The sequence below is a fragment of the Castor canadensis genome, chromosome 7 (assembly GCF_047511655.1).
Source record: "Castor canadensis chromosome 7, mCasCan1.hap1v2, whole genome shotgun sequence".
Taxonomy (NCBI): domain Eukaryota; kingdom Metazoa; phylum Chordata; class Mammalia; order Rodentia; family Castoridae; genus Castor; species Castor canadensis.
In genome coordinates this window covers 142,585,018-142,612,248 of record NC_133392.1, presented here as the reverse complement: position 1 = coordinate 142,612,248, position 27,231 = coordinate 142,585,018, and the positions used below count along the sequence as shown (strand labels likewise).

The window sequence follows — 27,231 nt, the reverse complement described above, 5'->3', positions numbered from 1 at the left end:
ATGCAGTCCCAAGATTGCAGCGCAAGAGCTCTTGCAGGAGGACGCAGGGGGAGACTGACAACTTTCCCTACAATCCCTTTTCCTCTGACACCTCCCGGCCACGGAGAACTCCTAACCTCTGCATACTCTTAGAAACCAACTCCAAACCCTTTGACCTCAAAATCAGCCCTTAGTTCTACAGGCACCGCCCCACAGCCGTGCGTGCTCATGTGCGTGCGTGCGCGCGCGGACGCACAGACTGCTGGGATACCGCCTCTTCCTTCCCGGTCTCCCAGTTTCCCGGCGTGCTTCAGGCCCGCCAAATGGGAGGGGGAGACGCAAGATGGCGGCAGCCGCGAACTCCGGCTCCAGCCTACCGCTGTTCGACTGCCCGACCTGGTGAGTGGCGGGGCGGCGGGGGCCGGAGTGGCCTGGCTTGAGCTAACCTGGGCTGAAAGGGCGGCTCTTTTCTCACGTGGAAACGAACGGCTCGAAAGACCCTGTAATGATTGAGGGAAAACTGTCCGCTGTGTGGGGCCGGGCGACGTGTTGAGGAACCGGAGCCTGTAGCCCGGGCCCAGGAACTGAGGAGACCCAGGGGTGGGGGGCTCCAAGGCGTTCACTTAAGCAGTCCTTTGAGCGGGCAGTCGCTGGCCGGGATGCTCCGGGGCCTTGGTCCCTAACTTACCCCCAACTCCTGAGTGAGTGCCTGGTGCTCTTGTGGAGCTCAGTCCCTGGCCCCCTGCTGAACGTCCCGTGCGCGCACGAGCCAGCTTCCAGACCCCAGCCCAACCTGAGTCCTGCATCCTCTGTCGTTGCATCCCGCGTGCGGGGCCTGTCTTGTCTCCCGCCGACTGGGAGCTCCCTGAGGGCAGGGATGGCGCTGACCCATCCCCTTGTTCTCTGTGACCAGCACGAAGCCTGGCACAAAAACCTTCTGGAATTTCCATTCCAGAAAAGGAAATGAACCCTTTCCATCCCTTGGAAAGTTGTTGGGAATGGTGGGATAATTTGGTCTTTGAGTAGGCTTACAAGATGAACAAATGTTAATTGTCTTGCAGGGAGCGTTTTCTCCTGTAGCCCATCACAGTGTATCATTAACATGTTTTTTGCCTCTGTCTCCTGTCATGTTGAGATTTTCAAGGACACTGACGTTTGCATCGTTGTATTCTCAGCTCCTAGGCCTGAGGGCAGGCACATAGTAGATGTTCTGAAAGTATGTTTTAGGTAAAATATCCTTTTTCCTGTTTCCCAGAGAAAATGGACTTTTGTCCAGTTCACTGTCCTTTTAACTACTACCATAAAAGGTTGGGGTAAGATTGTGAGATATATTGCATCTTCAATTAGATAGACAGGATACACTTCTTATATGCAAATATAGCGGCTCTGGAAGGTTCAAATGAGCAAACCTAGGAAGCAAGTGATATGTGGCTCTTTTCTGGATTTCTTTACACTTTTGTAACGAACATTTGCTTCAGCCTATAAATTCTTAGTCCTTTTTGGTCTCTGGCTGCATTGATTTCAAATTTGGGACAGCACAGAAAATATAGTTAGAAGAGACTGAGGTCACCTACTGTTTCCTCAGGATCTGGTATGTACCATGCATTGTACTAAATGCTTTGACATATGTGTATCTCCCTTGAATGGTGTGGCAGAGTACAAAGAAAAGTTTCCTTAATTACAGTATAGAAGATCTCTTAAAGGGTGCCATACCTCCCGTATTCTTTTGGTACTTGGTTTCATGGCACAATTTTGAATTGCTCTAATTCCCTAATTGTGATTTGGTTTCAGAACTCAGACCAGTACCTTCTGCTTGTTCTGTAATGGAACTAATCCAAAACAACTGATTATTCTGACTTTATATGGTATTGGGGTAGTAGCAAATTCTAGATTCAAGCTGCAGGTGACCAGACTATCCCAGTTATGGTACTTGTATTCTCTATGCTGCTTTCTCTCTGAAGTGAATATCCAGTGTTAAAATACAGGTTTCTTTGGTGCTGCTCTAAATATAGATCTACTAAAATCTCTTTTAGAGCAATTGAATCACTTGGGAAGTGTCAAATGTAGAAAAGAACTATAACAGTGAAATAGTTGACGTTTCTGCTTGTACATGAACTAATTATAGGCTGGTAGAAGAGCTTCAAAGTTGAATGGGATAGTGATTGTAAATAACATTTATGAACTCATCCTGAAAATTCTTTTTTCACTTTTTTCCAGGGCAGGTAAACCCCCACCTGGTTTACATCTGGATGTAGTCAAAGGAGACAAACTAATTGAGGTATGGAAATACATGTCTTCTCTGTCTCTCCTAAACACCATTCTAAAGATTTTTGTGAGTGACTCATTTTTCCACCCCCTCTCCTGTGCTTTGTTTTCCAGCAATGCTACTTTTGTTCATTCTGAAGGTTTTTTTTTTTTTCCTATTAAAAGTTCATGACGATATAACACATTCAAAGCTCAGATCTCCCACAGGCACTCAGTGTTTTTGTTTTGTTTTGTTTTTTTTTTTTGGTGGGGGGTAGAGGGTAGGGGAGCTTTACCTCTCTCATCTTCCAATGAAGATTTTTTAATGGGGTTGTTTTTTGGTGGTTCTGGGGTTTGAACTCAGGGCCTCACTTGCTAAGACAGGTGCTCTACACTTGAGCCACTCCACCAGCCCTAAATGAAGAGCTTTAATAGGTTATGGGCCTGTGGACCCATGGAAGCTCTCTAACTTGGTGAATTCCTTCCTGTTTGAGTACTTAGAATTGTGTGGAATACACAACATATACAATAACTGAAGAAGAAAGTGAATGATATGTTAGGGTTTAACTTGTAAGTTGCTCTTTTTTGAGATTCAGGTCCAACCTCTTCAAAGAAGTATGATAAACTTAGCTACTTCCTTAAAAAAAAAGAACAAAATATTGGTAAAATTCATTTGTTTAAAACATCCAGTGGGAGAGACAGATCACACAAAATGTTATATAATTATAATTGAAATAAGTGCTATAAATGAAAAATTTAGCAGAATTCCAACTTTTATACAAGTCTTGAGTGAGTACTTAGAATTTCAAGGGAATACAAGTTTTGATTAGCTATTAGGTTGTGTAAATTTTTTAATATCTATTGTTGTTTACCAGGAAATGGGGATTAAACCCATGCCCACTCAGCTAGAATTTAGATTCAGGTTCCCATTAGTGAGAGCAGTTGTTTTTCTTTGATGTATATAATGAAAAACATTGAAATTCCACAATTAATAGTTTGAAAAGTTAGTGAGATCTCCCTTTTTTTTTTTTTTTTTTGGTGGTGCTGGAGATTGAACCTAGGGCCTCTTGTGATTCAAAGTATCAGGATTATGTAAGGAAATAATTTAACTAAAAATACTTGTTAAACCTATGTTACTATAGATACTTCCACAGTTACAAAGTATTTATTGTCATATAGAATTGCATGAAGCTCTAAGGCATAGAAATCTGTTTTGTTACTGGAATGTAGTAAATCTGGTCAATTTATCAATCATCCCTCTGATTACTGGTTTCCATTTGCTGATAATGTTCTCTGTCTTTCAGTGCTGTTAGGTGTACAATGGTCTCATGCATGGTAGGCATGTGCTCTACCCCTGAGTTGCAATCCCCAGCCCAGATGTGTTTATTTTTAAGGATTTAGACTTGATCAGCACTCGATACTAACCAAGCTATCTATATCCTAGTCTGTGTCAAAGGCTTGTGATATGTTGTGATAGCTGGGTTGAAGAAGTGCAATATTAAAAGCCATGAGGTTTTTAAGCCCAGTGTGTAAAGACACACTCTGAGTTATAACTCATAGGCACAATTGGATAGTGGTATTAGCTATAACTAGTCAAGAAGTTATGGCTTTAGTGACCATGGAAAGAGCAGTGCATTATTTTATTCACTCTAACACATTTGCTTAATTCTAACACATTCTATTTTCCACTAAGATGCCATGCATTTTAATGTTTCTACAGTTCTGATGCCTTTAATAGTGAATATATACCTTTAACTTGGTAGCCCTTTCTCTCTACCCCAAACAAATCTCTTGATCTCTGATAGGTCTTTTTGGTCCCTAGAATTATTATATTAGAAATCAAGAGTTGGTAATCTTATAGATTTCTTTGTGACCCATTGTGGGCACTGTGGTTAGCACATTTAAGTTTGCGAGAACATACTCTTTGTAATAAATGTGAATGAGAAATGCAGTAGAATTCAGCATGAATAAATGTTACCTAGAGAGAACAGGTGTTATAATTTTAGGACTCTCCTTTAATTCTAAAGTAATCCTTCTTTTTTTTTTTGGAAACAGAGCTTCTGTGTAACCCAGACTAGTCTTGTAAAATGCTCTGTAGTAGTATGGTATGGTCCTGGAATAAGATGTACCACCAGCAAATGGGCATTGTTGGACAGGTTTTCCCAGCGGTGCCCCACATATTCAAGCTAGGTTGAGCTAATTGAACCTTAAAGCTAAGCTTTAAAACTGAGTAAGTGGGCCTATAATCCTAGCTACTCAGGAGGCAGAGATCAGGGGAATCTCGGTTCAAAGCCAGGCCTGGGCGAATAGTTTACAAGACCATGTCTCAAAAATACCCAGTACAAAAAAAAGGGCTGTGAAATGGCTCAAGTGGTAGAGTACCTGCCCAGCAAGCCTGAGGTCCTAAGTTCAAACCCCAATATCTCCAAAAAAAAGAATATGACCTACAGTACCTATACACTCCTTAAAATAATCATTGCTATGTGGTATATCTTTTGATAGAAGTGGAATGGGGAAAATATATAACATATGGTTAAAAGAGCTCAGACTCTAAAGTCAGAGAAATCTGAATGTTTAACCCAGCCCACAAATATCTAGCTTTGTTATGAACCTGAGTAAGGTAGTTATTTACTTGGGGTGGGAGACAGTATTGGGGTTTGATCTCGGGGCCTGGTGCTTCTAGGCAAGCACTCTGCCACTTGAGCCTTGCCCTCAGCCCATTTTTGCTTTAGTTATTTTTCATGCAGAGTATTGTGTGTTTACCTGGGACTGGCCTCAGACCACAGTTCTCTTACCTAGACCTCCTATGTACCTGGGATCACAGGCATGTGCCATGGTGTCCAACTTATTTGTTGAGATGGGGTTTTGCTAATGTTTTGCCCAGATTAGCCTCAAACTTCGATCCTCCTATCTCTGCTTCCCAAGTAGCTAGAATTATACATGTGAATCCCCAGGCCTGGATGGACTGGGGTTTGAATTCAGGGCTTTGAGCTTGCAAAGCAAGCCACATCTCCAGTCTAGTAGTTAATTTCTTTCTTCATGCCTCAATTTTGTCATCTATAAAAATAGAAAGGTTAGTACCTTCCCTCCTCATAGGGTGTTAGTCTTCACATAATATGATGTAACAAACTCATAGCACAGTATGTGGTACACAAGTGCTCAGCGGTTATTGTTACCAGTGCCTAAAAATCTTTCCATGAGATATGGAGACTAATGCATATGGGAGAATAGCAGCCCACTGTGAGTTCAAGGACTTAGCCAGGAATGAATCCTAGCATAGTACCGCCTTTACTATGCTTTTCTTCCCACCTTTGTGCTGTTTTGTTTCAGGCATTATTTACTTTCTTTTTTTTTTTTTCTTTTTTATTGTCAGTACAGGACTTTACGCTTGCTAGGCAGACACTCTACTGCTCAAGCCACACTTCCAGCTGCTTTGTGCTTCTTAGTTCCTTTTTGTCCTAACATTAGGAACCAAAAAAACTTAAAATTTCCAAAAAGACTCTTAATCCTTTATGTCATGGGGATAGGCCTCTTACATGTAATAGAATTTTAAAAAGTTATTTTCACAGTGATACTAGATAATCAAGCACTATATTTAGGGAACATCAGTGTTCTTATGTTGAAGAATTATGGGTACATTGAGGTGCAGCTGGTCTGGGCAGAACATTCTTGAGGTCATTTGAACCTTCTTACTGGGAAAAGATGCCCAGTGTTGTTGTTTTTTTAAATTAGTATATAATAGTTGTACAGGGGCATACATTGTAGTATTTAATATGTGCTTACAATATATCTTAGTCAGATTTACCCCCTGCATCGTTCTCCCTCCTCCTCCCCCTTCTTAGAACAGTTTCAACAGATTTCATTCTTCTATTTTCATATATGAATACAAAATATATTCACCCTCATTCACCTTTTCCTTATGCCCTCCCACTGGTACCCACCCCTGGAAAAGACCTTTGTTACTCTCCTGTTCTTTTTTTTTTCCCCCCAGTGCATTGAAAGGAGTGCTTATAGTGAGACACAAAGACTGTTTTTTCATGCTCAATTGCCCTGATCCCAGTTCTTTAACAATCCTATGAAGGACTTCCTTCTGAATTTGGATGAGTCTATTGCTCTAAGGAGGAAATTCATTAACAAGGCATCGATGGCACTCACAGCTTTGTAATAGTAGCATTGGTTAATGTCCTCCAGGAGCCAGTAGGTAAACTAATGGACCAAATTGCTTTTTCTCATAGCCAGAAGTGAAAATACTAGATTTTGACCATTTAGGAATTAGGACTGTCCCCATTTGGTATCTTATGTGTATGATTAGACTTAGAAGATTGCTTAGGGGCATGCTACAGGAAAGACTGGGATGATTTGTTCCAGACAAAAAGCCCCTGAATTGATTTTATCATACTTCCCCCACCCACCCAACCCCCACCCAAAAAAATGGGGACTATTTTTTTCTCCTTGGCAAGAAATTTTAACTATTCAAGGTTCTCTTCTTAATTGATTAGAAGTTTTTGGTAAACTTTGTTGCAATAAGATTTAAGTAGTATTTAATTTGATATTTATTTAGAAACTGATTATTGATGAGAAGAAGTATTACTTATTTGGGAGAAACCCTGATTTGTGTGACTTTACCATTGACCACCAGTCTTGCTCTCGTGTCCACGCTGCACTGGTCTACCACAAGCATCTCAAGAGAGTTTTCCTGATAGATCTCAACAGTAGTAAGTATCTCCCTCCCTTTTCACATGGTCCCTGTAGGCAATGTGAAAATGCTCTTTGGTTCTTAGTTTGGAAAACATGTTCTGTAGCTCATGAAGGAAAGTTTTATTTTGTTTTGTTTTTAATCAGCCAGTCTATTTCTGTGATTCTCCTATTTTCCTTAAACAATTGATGACTGACTATAGAGAGGAGAAGGCTTTGGGAAACACTGTTCTAGAAGGAGGCACTTCAGTTTTATATGGAGAACAAAAACGGTACCCAGGAATTAGGGAGTGCTGGTAGTCAAGTGTTCATAGGACCATGATAAATTGTGGCCCATTTTAAGCATAAGTAGATTAGCAACGCAGGACTTTTTTTTTTTTTTTGGCAGTACTGGGGTTTGAACTCAGGGCCCCTCACTTGGTAGGTAGGCATTCTACCACTTGAGCCATGCCTCCTAATATAGAATTTTTTAAGAATACTTATTTTGAGCAAAATTTATTATTTATAATAGGTTTTTTTAATCTTAGCTACATTTTTCTTTAACTGGGAATTATATCAATTTTAATTTTACGAGTACATTCTAATAAGATTTTACTAAACTTCTAGTGTGTGTGCCTCTGGAGTCCGTTCATTTTGTCCACATATGAATGCAGTATAAAATGTAGAGTTCTTCCTGGGCTCATGTTTGGCACCTCTGCCCCCATACAACACTCACAGACCTACACTTCTCCCAATCTGCTTACATAAGGGAGCCTGGCCTTATAGTACATATGTTATCCTTTCTCTCTGTTTCATAACATGCAAAATGGAAAATACTCAGAATCTGTAGTAGGATTTTGGCTTGTTTTGGCACTGATAATACACCTATATTGACCAAGTTGCTCTCTTGTCCTGGGGAAAAACCAAAGCATAACTGCCACCAGGCCAGCAATTTTCATGTTCCTCTGACTTGGAGCTGGAAAGGGCAAACCACGGCAATATCCATCTCCTGCCTTGGGGAGGGGCATAGCTTTTGCTGAGTGAGAGTCGTTCTTCCTGGACCCAGAATGGAGCCAAGCAGAGAATGCAGTGGGCTCAGTGCCATTTTCTTAAAAAGCTTGTTTTCTGCCTGGCCTGGTGGTACACACCTCTAATCCCAGCACTTGGGAGATGGAGGCAGGGGCATTGAGAGTTTGAGACCAGCCTGGGCTACATAGTGAGTTCAAGGCCAACATGAACTGCATAGTGAGACCCTGTCTCAAAAACTGGAGGAGGAAAGGTTAGGGTTGTAGCTTAGTGATAGAGTGCTTACCTAGTGTGCACATAAAGCTCTGGGTTTATGTCCTGAATGTGACCTTTTTTATAACTTTATTTTTGGAGGGAGGTGGTAACTGGAATTTGAACTCAGGGCCTCACACTTGCAAAGTAGACGTGCTACTGCTTGAGCCACTCCACCAGTCCTGTTTTGTGTTGGGTATTTTCAAGATAGAGTCTTGTGAACTATCTGCCCAGGCTGGCTTTGAACCATGATCCTCCTATCTCTGCTTCTTGAGTAGCTAGGATTACAGGTGTATAACTTAAAAACTAACAAACAGAAAAGCAAAACTGATGTGCTAAGAGGAGCTGACATCCGAGAGTTGAAGAGGGCTGGGAGTGTAGCTCAATGGTAGAGTGTGTGCTTCGCAGGCACAAGGCCCTGGGTGTTCAGTCCTCAGCACCAAAAAGAGAGAGTTGGAGAGCAGAAGGTTTATTATTCTCTCCCTTTTAAAACTCAGACTTTTTTTTTTGCTTTCTCCCCTTACGTTTCTGATTTGGTTATTCCTAGCACACGGCACTTTCTTAGGTCACATTCGGTTGGAACCTCATAAGCCTCAGCAAATTCCCATTGATTCCACGGTGTCATTTGGAGCATCCACAAGGGCATATACTCTGCGTGAGAAGCCTCAGACATTGCCTTCGGCTGTGAAAGGAGATGAGAAGATGAGTGGAGAAGATGATGAACTCAAGGGCTTACTGGGGCTTCCAGAGGAGGAAACCGAGCTTGATGTAATTCCATGTCTTTATCATTTTGTCTTTTGGGACCCTGGTTTTTACAGTTTCTTGTAGCTGTTTTTTTGTAGCTTGAAATGTCAGTGATTTAGCTACAGAAGGTTGTCTTGAACCTAGTAATGTAGTGTGGACATCTGTGACTGATCTTCCTGCCACTAGACCTTCCTAAGAATCTTGTGCTGCTTCATGGTTGTTAGAAGCCAAAACCAAGAGTTACATTTTTTTGTCCTGTGACTGCTTAGTCCAATGTAGTAGCCACTAAACACATTTCAAGTACTCAGTAATCGTATGTAGATACTATGTTGAGAATATAGTAAGCTCTTAGTTTCAGCAGGTTCTGCATTCAGATTCAGCTAACAGCAGATCAAAGATTTGGGGGAAGGGTATTGCATATGTACAGACTTTTTTTTTTATTACTCTCCAAACAACACAGTATAATTATTTTCACAGCATTTATATTGTATTTCATATTAGTTATCTAAAGATGATTTAAAGTATAAAGGAGGATGTATATAGGTTGTGTGCATTTTATTTGAAAGAGTTGAGCATCTGCAGATTGGTGTCAACACTGGGTCCTGGAATCAAGGTGTGCCTCTTTCTTTCCCCTCCATACCCAAGGACAACTATATTTCCATCACCACAGAAAGTTATATTAGACAACACTGGCTTAGCAAAACTAATACTTTCATTCATTCATACAGCTTTTTTTGATACTGTCTGAACAGCCCAGGAGTCTTCTACATAGAACTAGACTGCTTGATAGGCCTGGTTGATGCCCTGAAGGCCATGAATTTTACAAAATTTTAAAGTACTAAGTTTTCCTTATTTATTTACTTAGTTGCTAAGGATTGAACCCAGGGTCTCATGCATGCTAAGCACTTGCTCTGCCACTGACCTATATCACCAGCTCAAGTTTTCCTTTTCTAGAAGATGTCTGTCACTGCACTGATGTGACTTGTCTGTTTAGATAGACCAAATGCAAAACATGTCCTTAACCATCCACATGCATTTACTATTCTTGTACCAAGGCCGGGTTCCCAGTCTTTAGGAAGACCCAAGCACAAAAGCTTAGAATTTAAAAGTCGTTTTGTTCTGAAGAAGTCACCTCATACCTAGGGACCTTGCTGGCAATCACTCTTGCCTTTTTTCCCCTCCAGGTCACTCACATGCTTCCCTATATTTTTCGTTCAGTGTATTAAGTCCTCTCTGGGTCTTTATTCTGAGACATTTGGAATAATCTTAAACTGCAATGCAGATTGGAAGAAATCCAGTGGATCAGGAAGGTGCAGGCAGCAATGCTATGGCTGAGTTAATCATTGAGATAAATGAATGGGTGGTTATGAGTAGAACTGGGGCCAGACCCAGGAAGGGAAGTAACAAAAGGTAGTGAGTGTCCTTAAGAATTTTAAAGGAGAGAGCTACTGAGAAAGAAGCAATCAGTTGTCCTTTTTCATCTTGTTTTTTTTGTTGTTGTTGTTTTGCTTTAAAAAAATTCTTGGTGTTTCTTCCCATCACATTTCCTTTAATTCTCACCATAAAAACATGATGGCTTTCCTTTAAAAAACAAACTCAAGCCTGGCACCAGTGGCTTATGTCTATAATCCTAGCTACTCAAGAGGCAGAGATCAAGAGGATCAAGGTTTGAAGCCAGCCTGGGCAAACAGTTCACAAGACCCTATCTCAAAACCTTTTGCAAAAATAGGGCTGGTAGAGTGGCTCAAGGTGAAGGCCCTGAGTGCAAGCCCCAGTACCACAAAAAAAACAAAACAAAAAGGGTGACCTGTTCTCACTCAAGGCCCTTCACTCTTTTTGACTAGCACTCCCTCATTAGTCAATGAAGATATTATACATTCTTTCAAATGAGACTTGTTAATATTAGCAGTCTGAGGACATCATGAATTTTTTGTGTATGCAAGAGTCTCATTTGCCTTAGGAGGTCAGAGTAAGCCACAAATGCCTTGTGCTCTTTGGTAGTGTTTTCTCCACGAAATTCCCTGGGTCTTGACTCCTGTTTTTCCTGTTTGAACCTTGGTCTAGAACCTGACAGAGTTCAACACTGCCCACAATAAGCGGATTTCAACACTCACCATTGAAGAGGGAAATCTGGACATTCAGAGACCAAAGAGGAAGAGGAAGAACTCAAGGGTGACTTTCAGTGAAGATGATGAGATCATCAACCCAGGTGAGGTCTCTTCCTAGTTTCTCTGATGAAAAAATTAATGATCTTAGTAGCATACACAGTCTACAGGTCAAATAGAAGATTTCTCAGCTAAGGTTGGGATAAAAGGTACTATATTAAGGGGAGATAATTTTGTATGGTTCATCAGCAGCGTACCCTGAGCTCTTAAGCATTATCCAGTTATAATGAGAAAGAAAAAGCTAAAGAAAGGGCCCTGGAAAATAAGTGTAGAGAGCAAGGCTAATTCTTCTAGACTAATCCAGTATGTCTATATTATAGCAGAAGTTGAAGTCTAAAGATATAGGTAATAGTTTTACTTCAAAACCGAACATTACTCACTTTATGGGGTTCTGAGTAGGGTTGGTAGCTCCAAAGTTGGAGCACCTTCTGCCACTCTTAATCACATTGAAGACCAGCCTATCTGTGAGGAAGTCACTTACAGATAGTTGGTATGGAAATGTCAGCAGGATGAGAACATCAATTTATAGGGAAGGCCACTGAGATTGCCAGTTTGTTGCATCACTTCGTATTCACTTAGTGGGTTTATGTTATATCTCAAATGCTCTGGAAGATGAATGATACAGAGTGAAGAAGTATGTATAGTTTATACCATGATGATAAAAATTGGGATTTTTTTAAAAAAACAATCTTATTTGAAAATAAATTTCAGTAGATGGAAATGAGGATTGCAGCCTAACAAATTGCTTTTATTTCCCAAACTGAAATGCTGTGAAAATAATTTTCAAGTCCTTTCTTTAGGATCAAAATATAAATTATTTAAATGGAGATTTGCTCCAAAGACAGCCTTAAAAAAAAAAAAAAGACCTAGGGATGTTAGTTCATTGAAAATACAGTCTGAGTCACGAGGGGATGTAAGACTCCTTAAGTGCAATTCAAGACTAAACTATAGAAGACTGGTGGGGACATTAACCTCACTGATCTATGTTTAGATCAAAACCCATCCAAATGTGTTGTTTTGTCTTGAGGAAGAAAGAAATGGCTCACAGATGTGGAAATAGTCCCCTGGATGCTAAGGGTCTTAGGGTGAGGAGAAAGGGGAGCATGCCACTGTGGTCTGGACAGAGTGCACCAAAACCAAAGCCAGTGGGTGCTAAGTATTTGTCTCAACATAAAAAATAAATAAATAAATAAATAAAAATCAAATCCCTGGCTTATATTTAGAAGGATTAAAAGGATTCCTCTGAAAGAAATCAGGCCGTTTGTTGTAGTGACTGTAAGTTCGCTTTCTAATGGTGTGTGAAGTAGAATGGATTCCTTCTTAAAGTAGTAAGTGCCAGCGGAAATGTTCAGACTGGGGTTTAGGTGACCATTCTGATAAGCCTGTTCCTAGCCCCACAACCTACTGAATAAGAGTTTCCACAGGTTGACCTAAAATTACTGTTTTTTGGTTTTTACAGTACTGGGGATTGAATCCCAGACCTTGCATATGCTAGGCAAATGCTCTACCACTGAGCCAACACCACCAGCCCAGAATTTTGTATTTTTAAATCAGCTCCTGTTTATAATAATAATAATAATAATAATAATAAGCCAGCAATTTGTGACCTACTTGTCTAGTTAATCTCTAGTCTCTTTCAGGAGGCAGGGTCTGTTTTGTTGCGTTTTTCTCCTTGAAAATCAACACCCTGGGCCAGGCATGGTGGCTCATGCCTGTAATCCCAACTACTCTAGGAGGTGGAGGCCTGGAAAATCACACTTGCAGCCAGCCTGGGTAAAAAGTGAGACTCCCATCTTAACCAGTAAGCTGGGATAGTGGTGCATGCCTATCATCCCAACTGTGCAGAAGGCGTAAATAGGAAGATTGAGGTCCAGACCAACCTAGGCAAAAAACACAAAACCCTTTCTGGAAAATACTGTAGGAAAAAGAGCTGAGTTGTGGCTGAAATTGTAGAATGCCTGCCTAGCAAGCATGAGACCCTGAGTCCAAAACATAGTAAATTAGCACCCTGGAGCTTTATCAGAGAGTGTGTTGAGGCATGCCATCTTAGTACTTAACAGTAAGGGCTTTCATGGTACACACCTGTAATCTCAGTACTCAGGAGGCTGAGGCAGGAGCATGAGTTTTAAACCAGCATAAGCTGCATAGCAAGACCCTGTCTCAAGAAAGAAAGAGCAGGGGCTTGAGCTGGGTGTGGTGGTGCATGCCAATATGGGATACACAGTGAGACCCTGTCTCACAACAAAAAAAGCAGGGACCTTAAAGTCAGGAGGCCCGAGTCTGAAATTCACCTTTTCACTTAGTAGCTTTATATCCCTAGCCAAGTGACTAGGCAAACTACTGACCTCACAGAATTGGTGGGAAGATTAAATTAATATGTAAAAAATACCTAAGATCAGTGTCCAGCATCAGTAATCCCTCAGTAAACATTATTAGCCATTATCACCCATGCAACCTTTCCCACATCAAGGTAAAGTTAACAAGAAATTTATAGTTAGGTGTTGAGGAATGCAAATATCCCAAATGGTATATCCTTTCTTTCTAGGACTGGAGTAGTTAGAAGGAAGGAATAAAAGGTTCTGGCTGAAGAGTGCTCAGGGCACCCTAGAGAATAGGGCCTCATGGAATGGCTTTAATTTTGCTCCACCACAGGCACATAAGGGACCTTTTGCCCATTAGCCACTCTACTTAGGTTCCGGTTGCTTTTTTTGAGGCAAGAGTCTCTTTATGTTGCTCAGACTAACCTCCAACTCAAAATCCTCCTGCCTCTTCCTCCCACGTGCTGCACTACTACACCCAGCAACTCTGGCTTCTCTTGTGCTTTATTAGCCCTCCTTGCTGAAAGACTAATTAGAACAGCACTCCTATGGCCATGAGAGAAAAGATAGGGGAACCTCTTTAATGACCATGTCCCTTTCTTAAAGCCCCTAGGTATCTTTGCCTCTGTCTTCTTGAATGTAAAAGCCATTCTTTTATTCATTCAACAAAGGTTGGTTGTGAACATAATATCAGGGTATATTCTTTTTTTTGTGGTGCTGGGGTTTGAACTCGGCCTACACCTTGAGCCACTCCCCTAGCTCTGTTTTCGTGATGCTTTTTTTTTTGAAATAGGGTCTTGTGAACTATTTCCCTGGGGTGGCTTGGAACCATGATCCTCCTGATCTCTATCTCCTGAGTAGCTAGAATTACAGGCATGAGCAACTGACACCTGGGTTGGGTATATTCTTCAAAGGCATTGCTAGACTTAAATAAACTAGGAGCTCTGGTCGTGTGGCTCAAGTGGCAGAGTGCCTGCCTAGCAAGCATGATCCCTGAATTCAACCATTTAAGCCGCTCCACCAGCCAGACAAACTATTATTTTTTTGTGTGTGTGTTTTGTTTTGTTTTGTTTTTGCAGCACTGGGGTTTGAACCTAGTGTCTCACTAGGCAGGCACTCTACCACTTGGGCCATAGTTATTTGAATTAAGTAGGGATTCTGTGTTTTCCACAGGGATTCATTAGAAGTGTTTGTTTCACTAGCAAACAGCTTTAATGCAGTTAAAAAAAGATGTACAAGCCAAGTGTGGTGGTACAAGCTTGTAATCTCAGCACTTGGGAAACCAGAGGCAGGCGGATCATTAGTTTGAGACAAGTCTGGGGAAGCAGAGTGTGATCAAGTGATCAAGACCAGCCTAAGCTACGGAGTGAGACCCTATCTTAAAAAAAAACAAAATAGGCGGCTGGAGGCATGGCTCAAGCTGTAAAGCACCTGCCCAGCAAGTGTGAGGCCCTGAGTTCAAGCCCCAATACTTCAAATAAGTAAGTAAATAAGTAAATAAATAAATAGATGTACAACATCTTTTAGGGAAGCAGTTCCTTTTCTATCATGATATTAAGCTAAGAGGGCTTAAGGTAGTTTTCTCTGCATACCTATTTCTATATGCTCATCCTTTGGTAAGGCAACTTCCACATCCTAGGTGCACACAGCCACTTTTCTGTGTTCTGGTAATGCCATTTGGCATTTTCTTGAAGCACCTCTGATGTGTTGTAGCCTGTTTGGCTCTGTTACTGCCAATAGCCTGTTTGGCTCTGTTACTGCCAACTCCTCAAAGGCAGGACAGAATTTTACTCTTTATTTCCATGCCTAACCTCTGTTGCATGAGACTTGAGAGTGCTGAAAAGTAAGCATTTTATCTGTCCTTAATTCTTTCTCCCTACAGAGCAAATGAAGCCAGAAGTATGTAGGGTATGATGATGTATGTGCAAGCTGTGAAAAAGGAGCTGCTCTCCCATACCACTTGGAAAGGGGCTATCAGTAACCCGAGATTGATAATGTCTGCTTTTTTTTTTTTCCTCTTCCTTGAAAGGAGGGAAATGTATGGAATGGGAAAAAGCCTTGGGGAAGGGGATGCTGCTTCTGCTGGTGCACAAAAATCCCAGCTCCTCCCATCTCCACCAGGGGACTGGCCCTGTATTTTCACTCCTCCAAGCCTCAGTCTGTTTTCTCACTACCTAATAATGTTGAGTGCAGTAGTGCCTACCTCATAGGGTTGTAGGGAGGATTTAGCACAGTGCCCAGCTCATGTTAAACAAACTCAATGTTAGTTGTATTTTTCTATTTGAACAAATTGTTGTTATTGATTTGCAGTGAGCCCTCTACCCTTATTCCTCTCAGTAGCCCAGCAGAGTACCAACCCAACCTTACCCTCTTTTTTGCAGAGGACGTGGATCCCTCAGTAGGTCGCTTCCGGAACATGGTACAAACTGCAGTGGTCCCGGTCAAGGTAGGGAGTTCATTTTAACAGCATTTGAAATGCCATTTAGTCTGTGTTCAAAAACCTACTCTGGGGGCTGAGAGTGGAGCTCAGTGGTAGAGTGTATGAGTAGCAAAGCCCTAAGTTTGCCCCAGCACTGCAAATAAAAATTTAAAAAAAGAAAGAAAATACTGTGCAGGTGAGTGTTAAATGAGTGTGTAATTTTAAAACACATTCTTTGCTCTCCTCCCATTTTTTATTCTATGGAAATACTCTTACCTTCATCTATGTCTGGGGAATCCAGAGTACCACAGAAAGGTTGCACATGACCAGCCAGCTTGATGGGATGTAAATTATGTGCTGTGGGAATGTAAGTTTAATCTTCCAGAAAGGTGCAGAGAGAGGCCCTACTTTCCCTCTGACTCAAAATAAAGGAGAAGCATTACTGTAGTATTGCATGGCACCTATGGCTTTTGCTGTGCCATTTTGTGAACAGGAATGGCAGGTCAGTCTAGAGCTGGGTTAGGTTTAAAGTTGCAGAGATGCCATGATTCCCAGCATATGGAGGAAGTTTTCCTGGTGCGTAGAACTGTCCTATTAACAGATCCCTGTTAATAGAGGTTTTCAAAAAGTGTTTGGAAGAGGCTGGTCAGAGATGCTATAGAGAGTTTTAGTTTTTAAAGTCTTATGTTGTCATCTCTTGGTATCTGTATGGGATTGATTTTAGGGCCCCTCTCAGGTACCAAAATCTATGGGTGCTCAAATCCCTTATATAAAACACACAGTATTTGCATATAACCTATTTTCATCTCCCTCCTGTTTCTACTGACCCTAACTGGGTCAAATGATAGAAGACAAATAGATAGAAGACAAAGCTGGCACCAGGTGTGCTGGGCTCTTGGATGGAGACGCACAACAACCTTGTTGCTTTTTTATTCTTCTTTACTCTGCTTCTTTTCTTTAAGGCCTTACTCCTTTACAATTCTTTAAAACCTTAGTTCTAAAGTCTTTCCTTTCTCTTCTTTAAAAGTCTCTTTCCTTAGACTCACACTGTCCCATGTTTTCTCTTTAAAGTTCTTAAAATCTTGGTCCTTAGACTTGCACTGTCTCATCGGACTTGCACTGTTCCATGTTCCCTTTAATCTCTCTTAAAGTCTTGGCCCTTAGACTTGCACTGTCCCATGTTCTCTTTAGCTTAGCTTTTCTAAAGTCTATGTATAAAGTTCTCAGTGCAGAAAGCTGTTCTGGTGGAGACACACCAGACAGCGTCAGTCATCAGCCAATCAAAATCCCCCATCAAAAAGCTTCTTGTCCTCCTTCAGTGAGTATTTTAGGAGGTGGAGCAAAGTTCTGTCAGGGTAAACAACTTAGGAAAAGCAGCTGTGCTGCATCTGCGGCTATGGCCATGCCAAATTCAGCCTGCTGATTATTGGGCACAGCTGTGCTTATGTCACATTCTCATAGGCTTCTCATAATCTGCTCCCCACACTCCTGTATATTTTTGTGATGCTAGGGATTGAACCCAGAGCTTGTGCATGCTAGGCAAGAGCTTGCCTACTGAGCTACATCCCGGCCCCTCTTCCTTTATACTTCAGAGCATCTCTATATTACTTATAACTAATACATGGCAGATAGAATGCAAAAAGTTTTTACCCTAGGATGGGAGAGTAGTTCAGTGGTAGAGCACTTGCCAAGCAAGTGCAGTGTTTGGTCCCCAGCACTGTAAAACTAACTAAATAAAAGTTATTATGGTATATTGTTTAGGGAATAATGACAAGAAAAAAAAAACCTCTACATGTTCAGAACGAAGAATTTCAATTTTTTTCAAGTATCTTCCTTCCATAGTTGATTGAATACATGGATGTGGAACCCATATATAATATTAGACTAAATTGACAAGATATGTGTGAATTGTGTTTCATCTGTTTAGTCTAGGCAAGGAGACTGTTTCATAAACTTTGGTGCAGTGTGAGAAAGTAGAGGATGGGGCTGAGGATGTGGCTGAGTGAAGGATTCAATCCCCAGTGTCATAGATAGATAGATAGATAGATAGATTGATTGATTTTTTTTTAAATAGAGGGTACAATTTTTTGTAGGACTCCATAGTATTCCTGAAACCTTTCCCCTTGAGGTTTTCCTCTTTATTCTTTTGTAGTGTTCTGTAATCGTTAAAATACAAAATCAGCAGGTGCTTGTACTTTATGTCAATTCTATTGTGATATGATGTACATAAAATTAGACACAAATGTTTAAGTATATAGTTTGAGTTTTGACACCGATGGAACCACTAACCCTAATCACGATAAAGAAGATTCCTTTCACCTCAAAATGTTCTCTTTCGAAGTTTTGTAGCTAGTCCCCTCTCACTCAGACCCGGGCCACCAGTAAATTACTTCCTTCACTCTTAGATTAATGTTTAAAAATTGGGCACCCAGCTGGGTATAATGATGCATACCTATATAGTTCCCAGCTATTCAGAAGGCTGAAGCAGGAGTATTGCTTCCAGGAGTTCAAAGCCATAATTCACTATTGCCAGTTGGATGTCCTATGCACTATACACCAAGTTGGGTCTCAGTATGGTGACCTCCCGGCAGCAGGCAACCACGAGGTTCCCTGGGGAGGAAGAATGAATGGGCTTTTGTCAGAGGCCAAAAACTGGTGCTGATCTGTAGTGGAATTGTGCCTGTTAATAGCCACTACAGTTTACCCTCGGCAACATAGTGAGATACTGTCTCTTATTTCAAAGCACCCGATATGGATTTTCTACCTTTGTATGTTACCCCCAAAAAGAAAATACGTGAATTATTAGTTCCATTTCCTGAAAGGGCATTTTAATGCATCAGTGTAAGAGAGGAAGGAGTGTAACCTGAGGATAAAGCCTGGTCATTTAAATTGCATAGGTTTTACTTTCTTAAAACTCACAACACTATCCTCATTTTTCTCAGTTTCATGTAAGATGATGAAAACTTTGTTGTTTTCAAACAGTGTTTGAGAACGACTGTATTAGATGGCTACTACCATGTAACCACTGTGTTAGATGAGAACTACTGTGTTAAGGTCTCTTCAAATCGTAAGATTTCAGGCTGCAATGGGAAAATACTCTAGCGCTTCACCTCTTACTTTCTCTTCCCTCTTGTGGTAACCACAGAAGAAGCGAGTGGAGGGCCCTGGCTCCCTGGGCCTGGAAGAGTCAGGAAGCAGGCGCATACAGAACTTTGCCTTCAGCGGAGGACTCTACGGGGGCCTGCCCCCCACGCACAGTGAAGCAGGCTCCCAGCCTCACGGCATCCATGGGACAGCGCTCATCGGTGGCTTGCCCATGCCATACCCAAACCTCGCCCCTGATGTGGACTTGACTCCCGTTGTGCCATCAGCAGTGAACATGAACCCCACACCAAATCCTGCAGTCTATAACCCTGAAGCTATAAATGAACCCAAAAAGAAGAAATATGCAAAAGAGGCTTGGCCGGGCAAGAAGCCCACACCTTCCTTACTGATTTGATATTTTTGGTCATGGAAACGGGTGGGACTGGGTGGGAATGGGGTGGAAGGGTGACAGGGGAGCTAATGAACTAGGGAGAAAACTTTCCATGTGTGCAGTATCGTCTTTCAAGATGTCTCCTGGGGTCCTAACCATGTAATACTGAGACGGGATGGGACTGAAATACCCCATAAAGACCTGTCTTCAGAACACTCTCAGTGCAGAGAAAGGTTTCATAGGTCTTTTTAAGTAGACTGCCCTGGCTCTTTCCCAGGCCTTGCATTGCCTTCTCACCCCCCCCCACCCTACCCCCCCGCCGCCCCATCTAGCATGGTCTTCATGTGAAGTCACACACACCTCAGATTGGATCCAGAGTTGTGGGGGTAACAGTGGTCTCTGCAGCCTCAGGGATCCAACAGTCTCGTTTATATTCACTACCCTTGCAATTCTAGGTAGCAAAAGGGTTACCATGGATCCCAGGTTGATCTTCAGTTAAGCTAAGGTTTAAACTCAAAAGTGTTTTCTTGGGTCAGTGGTTTTGAGGTCCAATAGTTAGGCTTTTCTCTTCATCCTTTCTGTTGGAGTAAGAAACATTTTGGTTTCCCTTCATATGTGACCAGTGCCATGGGCACAGGTTTATAGTTTTTAACTTACAGTGTTGTTTGAATGTTACCTGTTTTTCTTGTCCATCCTGAGCACTCCACTTGCCTAAGTTTCTTCTTTAATTCCTGGGTACTGTCCTCTACTCTGTTAAGATGTTACTTTCCTTTTCAAGTGTGTTATGAGGCAGTTTTTAAAGAATATGACCAGTTAGGACAATTCAGATTGAAAGGATTTTACATTTCATGGTCTCTGGTGTCTCTTAGGAGGACATTTTACCTGTTGGTTTGGAGGCTTTTCTTCCCCCCCATTCTGCCCCCTGCCCCTCCCTTGGATGAGAGCTCTGGTTATTCAGAACTCCAAGACTAGACCTGGCTAGCACAGGAGACAAAGGTAGGAAACATTGATATGAACTTTGTACAGAGATTTGTACATTTGTGTAATAGGCCTTTTCACGCTTTATGTGTAGCTTTTTACCTGTAACCTTTATTACATTGTAAATTAAACGTAACTTTTGTCATTCGGGTGCAGTCTTGAGTCCTGTCACTACCATCAATGATTCCCACTGCTGTCAGGGGACATTTGTCAGAAGTACGGCTGCTGGGCTTGGGAGGTGGTGCCCTGTCCCCATTTTACTACCACAAATAAAGATGGCCCCTGAGGAAAGTGGGAACTCTTAATTTGAGATTCTAGTCTTTAGACAGGCCTCACATAGCAAAGTGGTGTAGGAGATGTTTCTTGCCCTTCATCAGGAGACAATAGGGCCTCATAAGTGGAGGCTGGGCTTTAGGGCATTAGTCCTGGGGTGAGCATGATTTAAGCCTGGTCACCCAGTCTTCATGCATTTGTACCGTAGCTTGAATGCACAGGAGCAAAAGGAAGCCAAGGTTGAGTAAGTTTGGGGGGATTTCAGCAGGAGCTTGGGTGGAATGGATGTGTCCTATGTACTGGAGTCTCATTTGCAGTAAGTGTGCTGTGTGCGATGAGATGTGGCTTTCTAATGAAGACGCCAACTAGATTCCAAATCCTGTGAGTTGAAGCCCGGTGTGGTGGCACACAGCTATAATCCTAGCACTTAGAAGGCCAAGACTACAAAGTGAGATTCTGTCTCAAAAAAAGAGACAAATCCACTCGAAGCAAGAACAGCCTTCTAAGCATTGATGAAGTCACAGCGGTACAAAAAGTTGATGCCTCCACAGGCTGTGTAAAGGTAGGAGTCCTCATCTCATGAAGGTAATACATTCCTCATTGTATTGAAGACTAGTGGAAATTGACAGTCACGGCTTCTGGGATGAGATATGGTGAGGGGTCTGCTGGTGAGACCCATGCTGGGGTGAGCTGTCATTCCATTGTGCTCAGCTGTAGCTGGGTTTTCTCTCTGAGTTTATTTTGAAATTTCTTTCAACTTTTTTTTTTTGATAGTGCCAAAATTGAACTCAAGACCTTGTGCTGCTAGGCGGATGCTCTACCACTTGAGCCATGTCTTCAGCTGTTTTTTTGTTTTTTTGTTTTGTTTTTTGTGGTACTGGGGTTTTTTGAACTCAGGGCCTACACCTTAAGCCACTCCACCAGCCCTTTTTTTGTGATTTTTTTCAAGATAGGGGCTCAAATCCTCCTGATCCCTGCCTCCTGAGTAGCTGGGATTACAGGCATGAGCCACTGGTGCCTGTCTCTCCAGCTGTTTGAAGTTTAAAAATGTCCAAACTGGACAACTTATTGGGAGTATAGTATAGTATAGGGGGGGGTTAGATGTAGTTTATATAAAACATCCTTCTTAGTGAAGAGTTACATCATGCATTTTTGGTTTCAGAATAAAACTTGAACTAGCGTTTCTAGAAAGGCTCAAAAAACATCCAGGTCTGCAAGGATATTTCTTCCACTTCAAGAACCTGGTCAAGTTGAGCCCAAGCAGGACTAGCTGCATTTTGTCCTACAGGGCGTAAGGAAACAAATGTATGGCTGGGTTGTTTCTGATTTATTGAAATCATGGACTAGTGCCCCTCAAAGATGAGCACCTCAAGGAGCACCCAAGGAAAGGACTCAATTGCCTCTTGTCCTTGTCTAGCTGTGTGTGACTGATGGTGCTAAAGGACACAGCTTGTCCCATTCAGGTCTGTCCTGGATGAGAAGTGATTGTTGGTTTTTCCATAGTCCTTTGCACACTACACTAGTGAAAAGCCAAGTAGGAAACGCATAATCCATGTTCTCCCTAGGCCAGAATAGGATGAGGAAGCCTGTGGAGGACACCCACTAACCATTCAGGTGGCACCCAGGGGATCCCTGCTCAGAATCAGCTGTTTGATGACTGCTTACCTAAAATATGATTCTCATGGGCAAATCATAGAATTATAGAGTCAAAACAGACTCAGAAGACCCTGTCCAGACCCCTCAGTTTTGATGACAAATGTTGGTAGTGCAGACACTTCACACAACTGTCATGGATTGAACATCTGTGAATTGAGCATATGGAAGCTGCTGCTGCCCACCAAAGGCCCACCTTCCAGGAGGAAACGACGACACACATGCTGTTGAGATTGCTGAGGGCCTTCGCAGAGGGATGGGTAGATGAGATGAGAACAGCTAGCTCCTGATTGAGACCTGGGAGGCAGTAAGGAGTCCAGGGAAATAACACCTGAGCACTAAAGGACAAATAGGAACTTGCTACTTGACAGTATGCCAAGGTTTTCCAGGCAGACCCCTGAGAGAGACATGGAAGGAGGACGTGGCACGGGGATGACCGAGGCTGGGCGGAAGGAAAACCCATCCTGTAAGTCTTGCTGGGGAATTTCAAAATACTAGAAAGAACTTTATTTTAAAAAGTTCAACTGGGCATTGTAGCTCACACTTAGAAATCCTAGCACTTGGGAGGCTAAGACAGGAGGATTTCAAGTTGGAGATCAGCCTCGCTCAAAAAAAAAATTTGGGAGCCTGTCACCAGCAATCACACCCATAAATCCTAGCTACTTGGGATGCTGAGATCAGGAGGATTGACATTTGAGGCCAGCCTGGGCAAATAGTTCACAAGATCCCCATCTCCAAAATAACTAGAGCAAAATGGATTGGAGGTGTGATTCAAGCATTAGAGAACCTACTTTGTAAGTGCAAAGCCTTGAATTCAAACTCTTAAAAAAAAATTTTTTTTTAAAGCTTGGCACTGGTGGGTCACACCTGTAACATAGCGACTTGGAATGCTGAGATCAGGAGGATTGCAGTTTGAGGTCAGCCCTGGCCAAAAAAAAAAAAAAAAAATTGTGAGACCCAACCTCAAGGGAAAAAAAGCTGGGCATGGTGGCATGCACCTGTCATCCCAGCAGGGCAGGAAGTCTAAAATAGGATCCATGGGTCCAAGTTGGCCTGGGAAAAAAACAAGACCCTACCTCCAAAATAACTAGAGCAAAAGGGCTGGATAAAGCAGAACAGTGCCTGCCTGTAAAGCCCTGAGTTCAAACCCTAATACTGCCAAAAAAAAAAAGTAAGATTATAAAAGACATGCTTGTGTAGATCCCTCTGTGGGAAGAAGGGGGGAAAGGAGGAGGATGAGAGAAGAGGGTCATGAAATCATGGTGAACGGAAGCCACTCCAAGCAGGGGAACTGCAGAAGATAGGACAAGTGCACTGGAATCACTGGCACGTGACAAGGTGGTGGAAAAGCCCTTAGGTGCCTACAGAGTTCACTGTTGGCTCTGGAGAGATTCTGGGGCTTCCACTTCTCTGGAGCAGGGGTGCAGTTCCAGAGTTAACCAGCAGGAGGGCCCTGCACTCACCCTTAGAGCCAAAGGAGCTGGTAAGAAAAGGAAGAAAAATAAGGTTGACTCACTATTGAGCACCGTGCTGGGTATTTTCTGTGTGCTGTCCTCCTCAGTTCCCTCAACATCCCTGAGAGGAAGTTAATAGTGGCCCATTTTACAGATGGGGAACTTGAGGCTCAGAGCACAGGGACCAAGGTCACACACAGGCAAGTGGTAGAGCACCTTGTTTACAAGTGGTCATGCTGTTTTGGACCATAAACAGGAAAAGGCAGTCCTGGCTCTGCTGCCTTCCTGTTCCTGGGGCCAAAGAGGGACTGTGGATTTTTGGTCCCTTTCTGATTTTTCTCTCACTTGATTTCCTGCCCTTGTGTTTCCATCTCTGACCTCCTTGTGGTAGGTGGGGCTTCAAGTGCTGGTCCACATCTAGGCCAAGTTAGAGCCAGGAAGCTCTCTACAGATACTTGTACTTGTGGCCATGGGACAAGATTCCTGTCAAGAAGGGCAGATGAGATGCAAAGGCGAAAGGCATCAGAAAAGTCCCTCCAGGCCTGCCTGCCTCAGCCTCCCCACATCGCACTGCCCTCCATTAATTACTGCAGCTGTGAGGAGCCTGCCTTCCCTGCACCATACATACTGCCTCTCCTTGGGGTCATTAGCAACAGCATCCAAGCTCACCATTGTTCTCACTATAAAGGAAAACAAAGCAAAAGCCTTATCTCAACTCCCTGTCCTCACCAGCTCCTATTTCTCTGCTGCCCAGGTCTTTGCATCCATTTGCTGCAGAATCTGCTCCAATTAGACGTGTGCCCCAACATGGCCCCAGTCGGCCATGTTGGCTTCTCTACTCAGAATACTCCAAAGGCCTCTCATAATCCCCAATAAGAGCCAGTCTGACCATGGCCGCAAGTCTTGCCCTACTCCTCATGCCCTTGCCCTCCCGTGGCCTCTCTACCTCCCACTCTTGTCCCCTGACTCACTCTCCTGCAGCTACCTTGGCACCTGGTCCCCCAACCCTGAAGGCAAAAATGCCTGCCCTTGCCCTGTGGCTGGAACTTTCTTCTCTAGACATCAGCATGGCTCCCTCAATCCCTGCCTGCAAGTTGTTAGAAATAAGAACCCCGAAGGTCACAACTGAAGACACAGAAACAGAGAATTGTCTCAGCAAGGCAAATTTACTTCTGCAGATGGGTGCACAGGCACAGCAAGCACGAGGAGCAGGCAATAGGTCCTCATTTTTATTCCTGATGCTGTGGGCCCTGCCCCTTTACTTGGATTGGTCAAGTTCAGGTGCACAATCTGGTTGCAATTGACTAATGGTACATTTGGAATTTGGGGTGGGGTAGGTAGTTATTTAGGCATGAAAACGGAGCTCAGTGAATAAGAACCTGGCACTGTGAGAAGCTAAGATGGTAACACACTTAGATAGGAAAGACTGTTTTCCTCACAGTTTCTCTGTCTTTTCACTTTCCGTTCTTTTCTTCAAACTCATTTAACATTATTTGACTTTATTTCAGCTTTACTCAACAGCAATTGATGTGATATGGGTTTTGTTTAGTTAGGGTGGTTTCTACGTGTCCAAGAATTAGTTCCCGCATACAGGGTATAACACACACCCGATTAAAGCCATCGCCCCAAATACAACCATGAGAGATGTTAAGATTGAGGTCATCACTCTTCCATTTTCCAAACCATTGTTCTATCCAGTTAGTAAGGGAGTCATTTATCCCTGAGTTCTTAGCCAACTGTCAGGGCTGTCAGGCCTTGGAGAGCCCTAGTTATAGTCCTCTCTGGAGCTGTGTTACTGGGGATGAATGTGCAACATTTGCCCCCAGTCAAGACACATACTCCCCCCTTTTTCTGTCAGAATCATGTCTAGAGCCATTTGGTTTTCCCATGCCATTTTTTTTTCTTTTATTCATATGTGCATACAATGGTGGGTCATTTCTCCCCCTTTCCCCCTCGCATCCCATGCCATCTTACTGATGGGGCCTAGTTGTTCTGCAATTCCCTTCACTGCATCCGTGGTATAATTGACAAATCTCTGTTGGTTACAATAGATATAGTAAATCCAATCCACATTCTTATTAATAGTGGACCACCAGAATAGTGCTGATTCAAATCCTGCTGCTATTGATATTTTTTTTGCTTTGAATTCATCAGGGACTCCCCACGGGACTCCCAATAGCATCTATGTAGACATGGTTAGGGAAGGTTTGGGTTTTCAGAATGCCAGGACGAAAGGGATAGCCAATTGGACTAAAGTGCAAGTCCCACTCCATTTGACCAGAAGAGTCTTAAGTAAAGTTTCACGGAAATACTGTTGGGTCTGGAAACCTAAGGCAGATGAGTGAGTAGCCCATCCCCTATGGAGAGCACCATGAGCCCTGCACCCTGAGAAGGAGTTACAAATCTGCATTCCTGCACCCTGAGGAGGACATACAGGGGCTCATAAATCTGCCACGGGGCTGATAAACAGAATGCTCTCAGGTTGTTCCCCACCCCCCCATTAAGGGGCAAACAGACCAGCTCATCTAAGAGAGCCAATGTGCAAATACATGGCCAATAGAAAAAACCCACCTAACCGTTACCCTAACCCAGAGTTCAAGCATCCACAAAAAGCCCCAGCCTTCACCTGAGCAGCAAGCTACCGTCTTCCAGGCGCCGCTGCACTTCCCTAGCTGTAGCCTTTCTTTTCTCTCTAATAAATCCTACTTTGTATACCAGCTTTGGCCCATCATTCAGCTGCCTCACGAGCCAGTTCTCTGGCCTGTGAAGGCAAGGACTCTTGACTTTGGCCTGCAACACCTCGACACCAGCATGTAACAATACTACCAGACATCTGCCTTGATGACAGTTGGAGCAGACTACTGCTCATTTCTTCAAAGGATCAGCCTTCACTGCACCCAGATGCGTTTCCCAAAAATTCTAGCCCTCCCCCACCCCACCTAGAGAGGCAAGAGGCAAAGTTAGAGCTTCAAGATGGGGGTCTGCTCGACCGAGGTGGCTTTAGCCTCTCATGGTCATTAATCTTGGGAAATAGTAGTGACAAGGTCCTGGAAGACCCATTGCCCATTGTCCTTTCTTGGAAGAAAGCAATCATGCATGCCATACCAGCAGTGTCAGTGGTCCATCCCAGAAGGAAAGAGACAACTTGGGGTTCTGGTCTTCCTGTCACACATGTGTAGCTATCGCTTTTGTTTAATGTGCGAACAGAGTATTTAATTAATTCCAGCCAAGCATTCATTTCCTCATAACCAGTTATAATAGCTATAATCTGTTTTAGATCTTTGACTTCCTCTACAATTATCCTGGTCTGATTATGACAGAACTGTGGGATAGTTTTGGGGACAGGGCAATAGAGGGTGCTGTGGTAGCAGGTTCTTTAGCAGTTCTAAGAGAACTGAACCTATAGGATCAGTGTTCTCAATAAGATTAGTTCCTAATCTATAGCACCTTAAGACAGATGGCTCTGTGGTCAGAGACTGGGGATTGTTTATGATCAGCTAAGGGGGGTTGCATTGGAGGGGCTGACAAATGAGAAGGGGTATAACTTTCTTAAGCTGGCTTTTCTCTCTTAATTTTT

At 42.8% G+C, this 27,231-nt stretch overlaps 1 protein-coding gene and 1 non-coding gene across 2 annotated transcripts; both read left to right on the top strand.

Annotated features, from left to right (window-relative positions):
* The first annotated feature begins 223 nt into the window (after positions 1-223).
* On the top strand, positions 224-20,429 carry Ppp1r8 (protein phosphatase 1 regulatory subunit 8). The gene is made up of 7 exons (XM_020178630.2): positions 224-378; positions 2,197-2,257; positions 6,785-6,938; positions 8,723-8,943; positions 10,984-11,128; positions 15,784-15,848; positions 18,967-20,429. The coding sequence occupies exons 1-7, from the start codon at positions 323-325 to the stop codon at positions 19,318-19,320; spliced, it is 1,056 nt and encodes a 351-aa protein (XP_020034219.1). The 5' UTR covers positions 224-322; the 3' UTR covers positions 19,321-20,429.
* Positions 3,632-3,791, top strand: LOC141425371 (small Cajal body-specific RNA 1). Its single transcript, XR_012450424.1, has one exon.
* Positions 20,430-27,231: the final 6,802 nt, after the last annotated feature.

What these genes read in the sequence shown, in the direction of transcription:
- Ppp1r8 (XM_020178630.2), top strand. Translation starts at nt 323, where the DNA reads ATGGCGGCAGCCGCGAACTCCGGCTCCAGCCTACCGCTGTTCGACTGC. An exon ending in CTGTTCGACTGCCCGACCTG is followed by an intron (nt 379 to 2,196) that starts GTGAGTGGCGGG and finishes ACTTTTTTCCAG; the next exon opens with GGCAGGTAAACCCCCACCTG. An exon ending in AAGGAGACAAACTAATTGAG is followed by an intron (nt 2,258 to 6,784) that starts GTATGGAAATAC and finishes ATATTTATTTAG; the next exon opens with AAACTGATTATTGATGAGAA.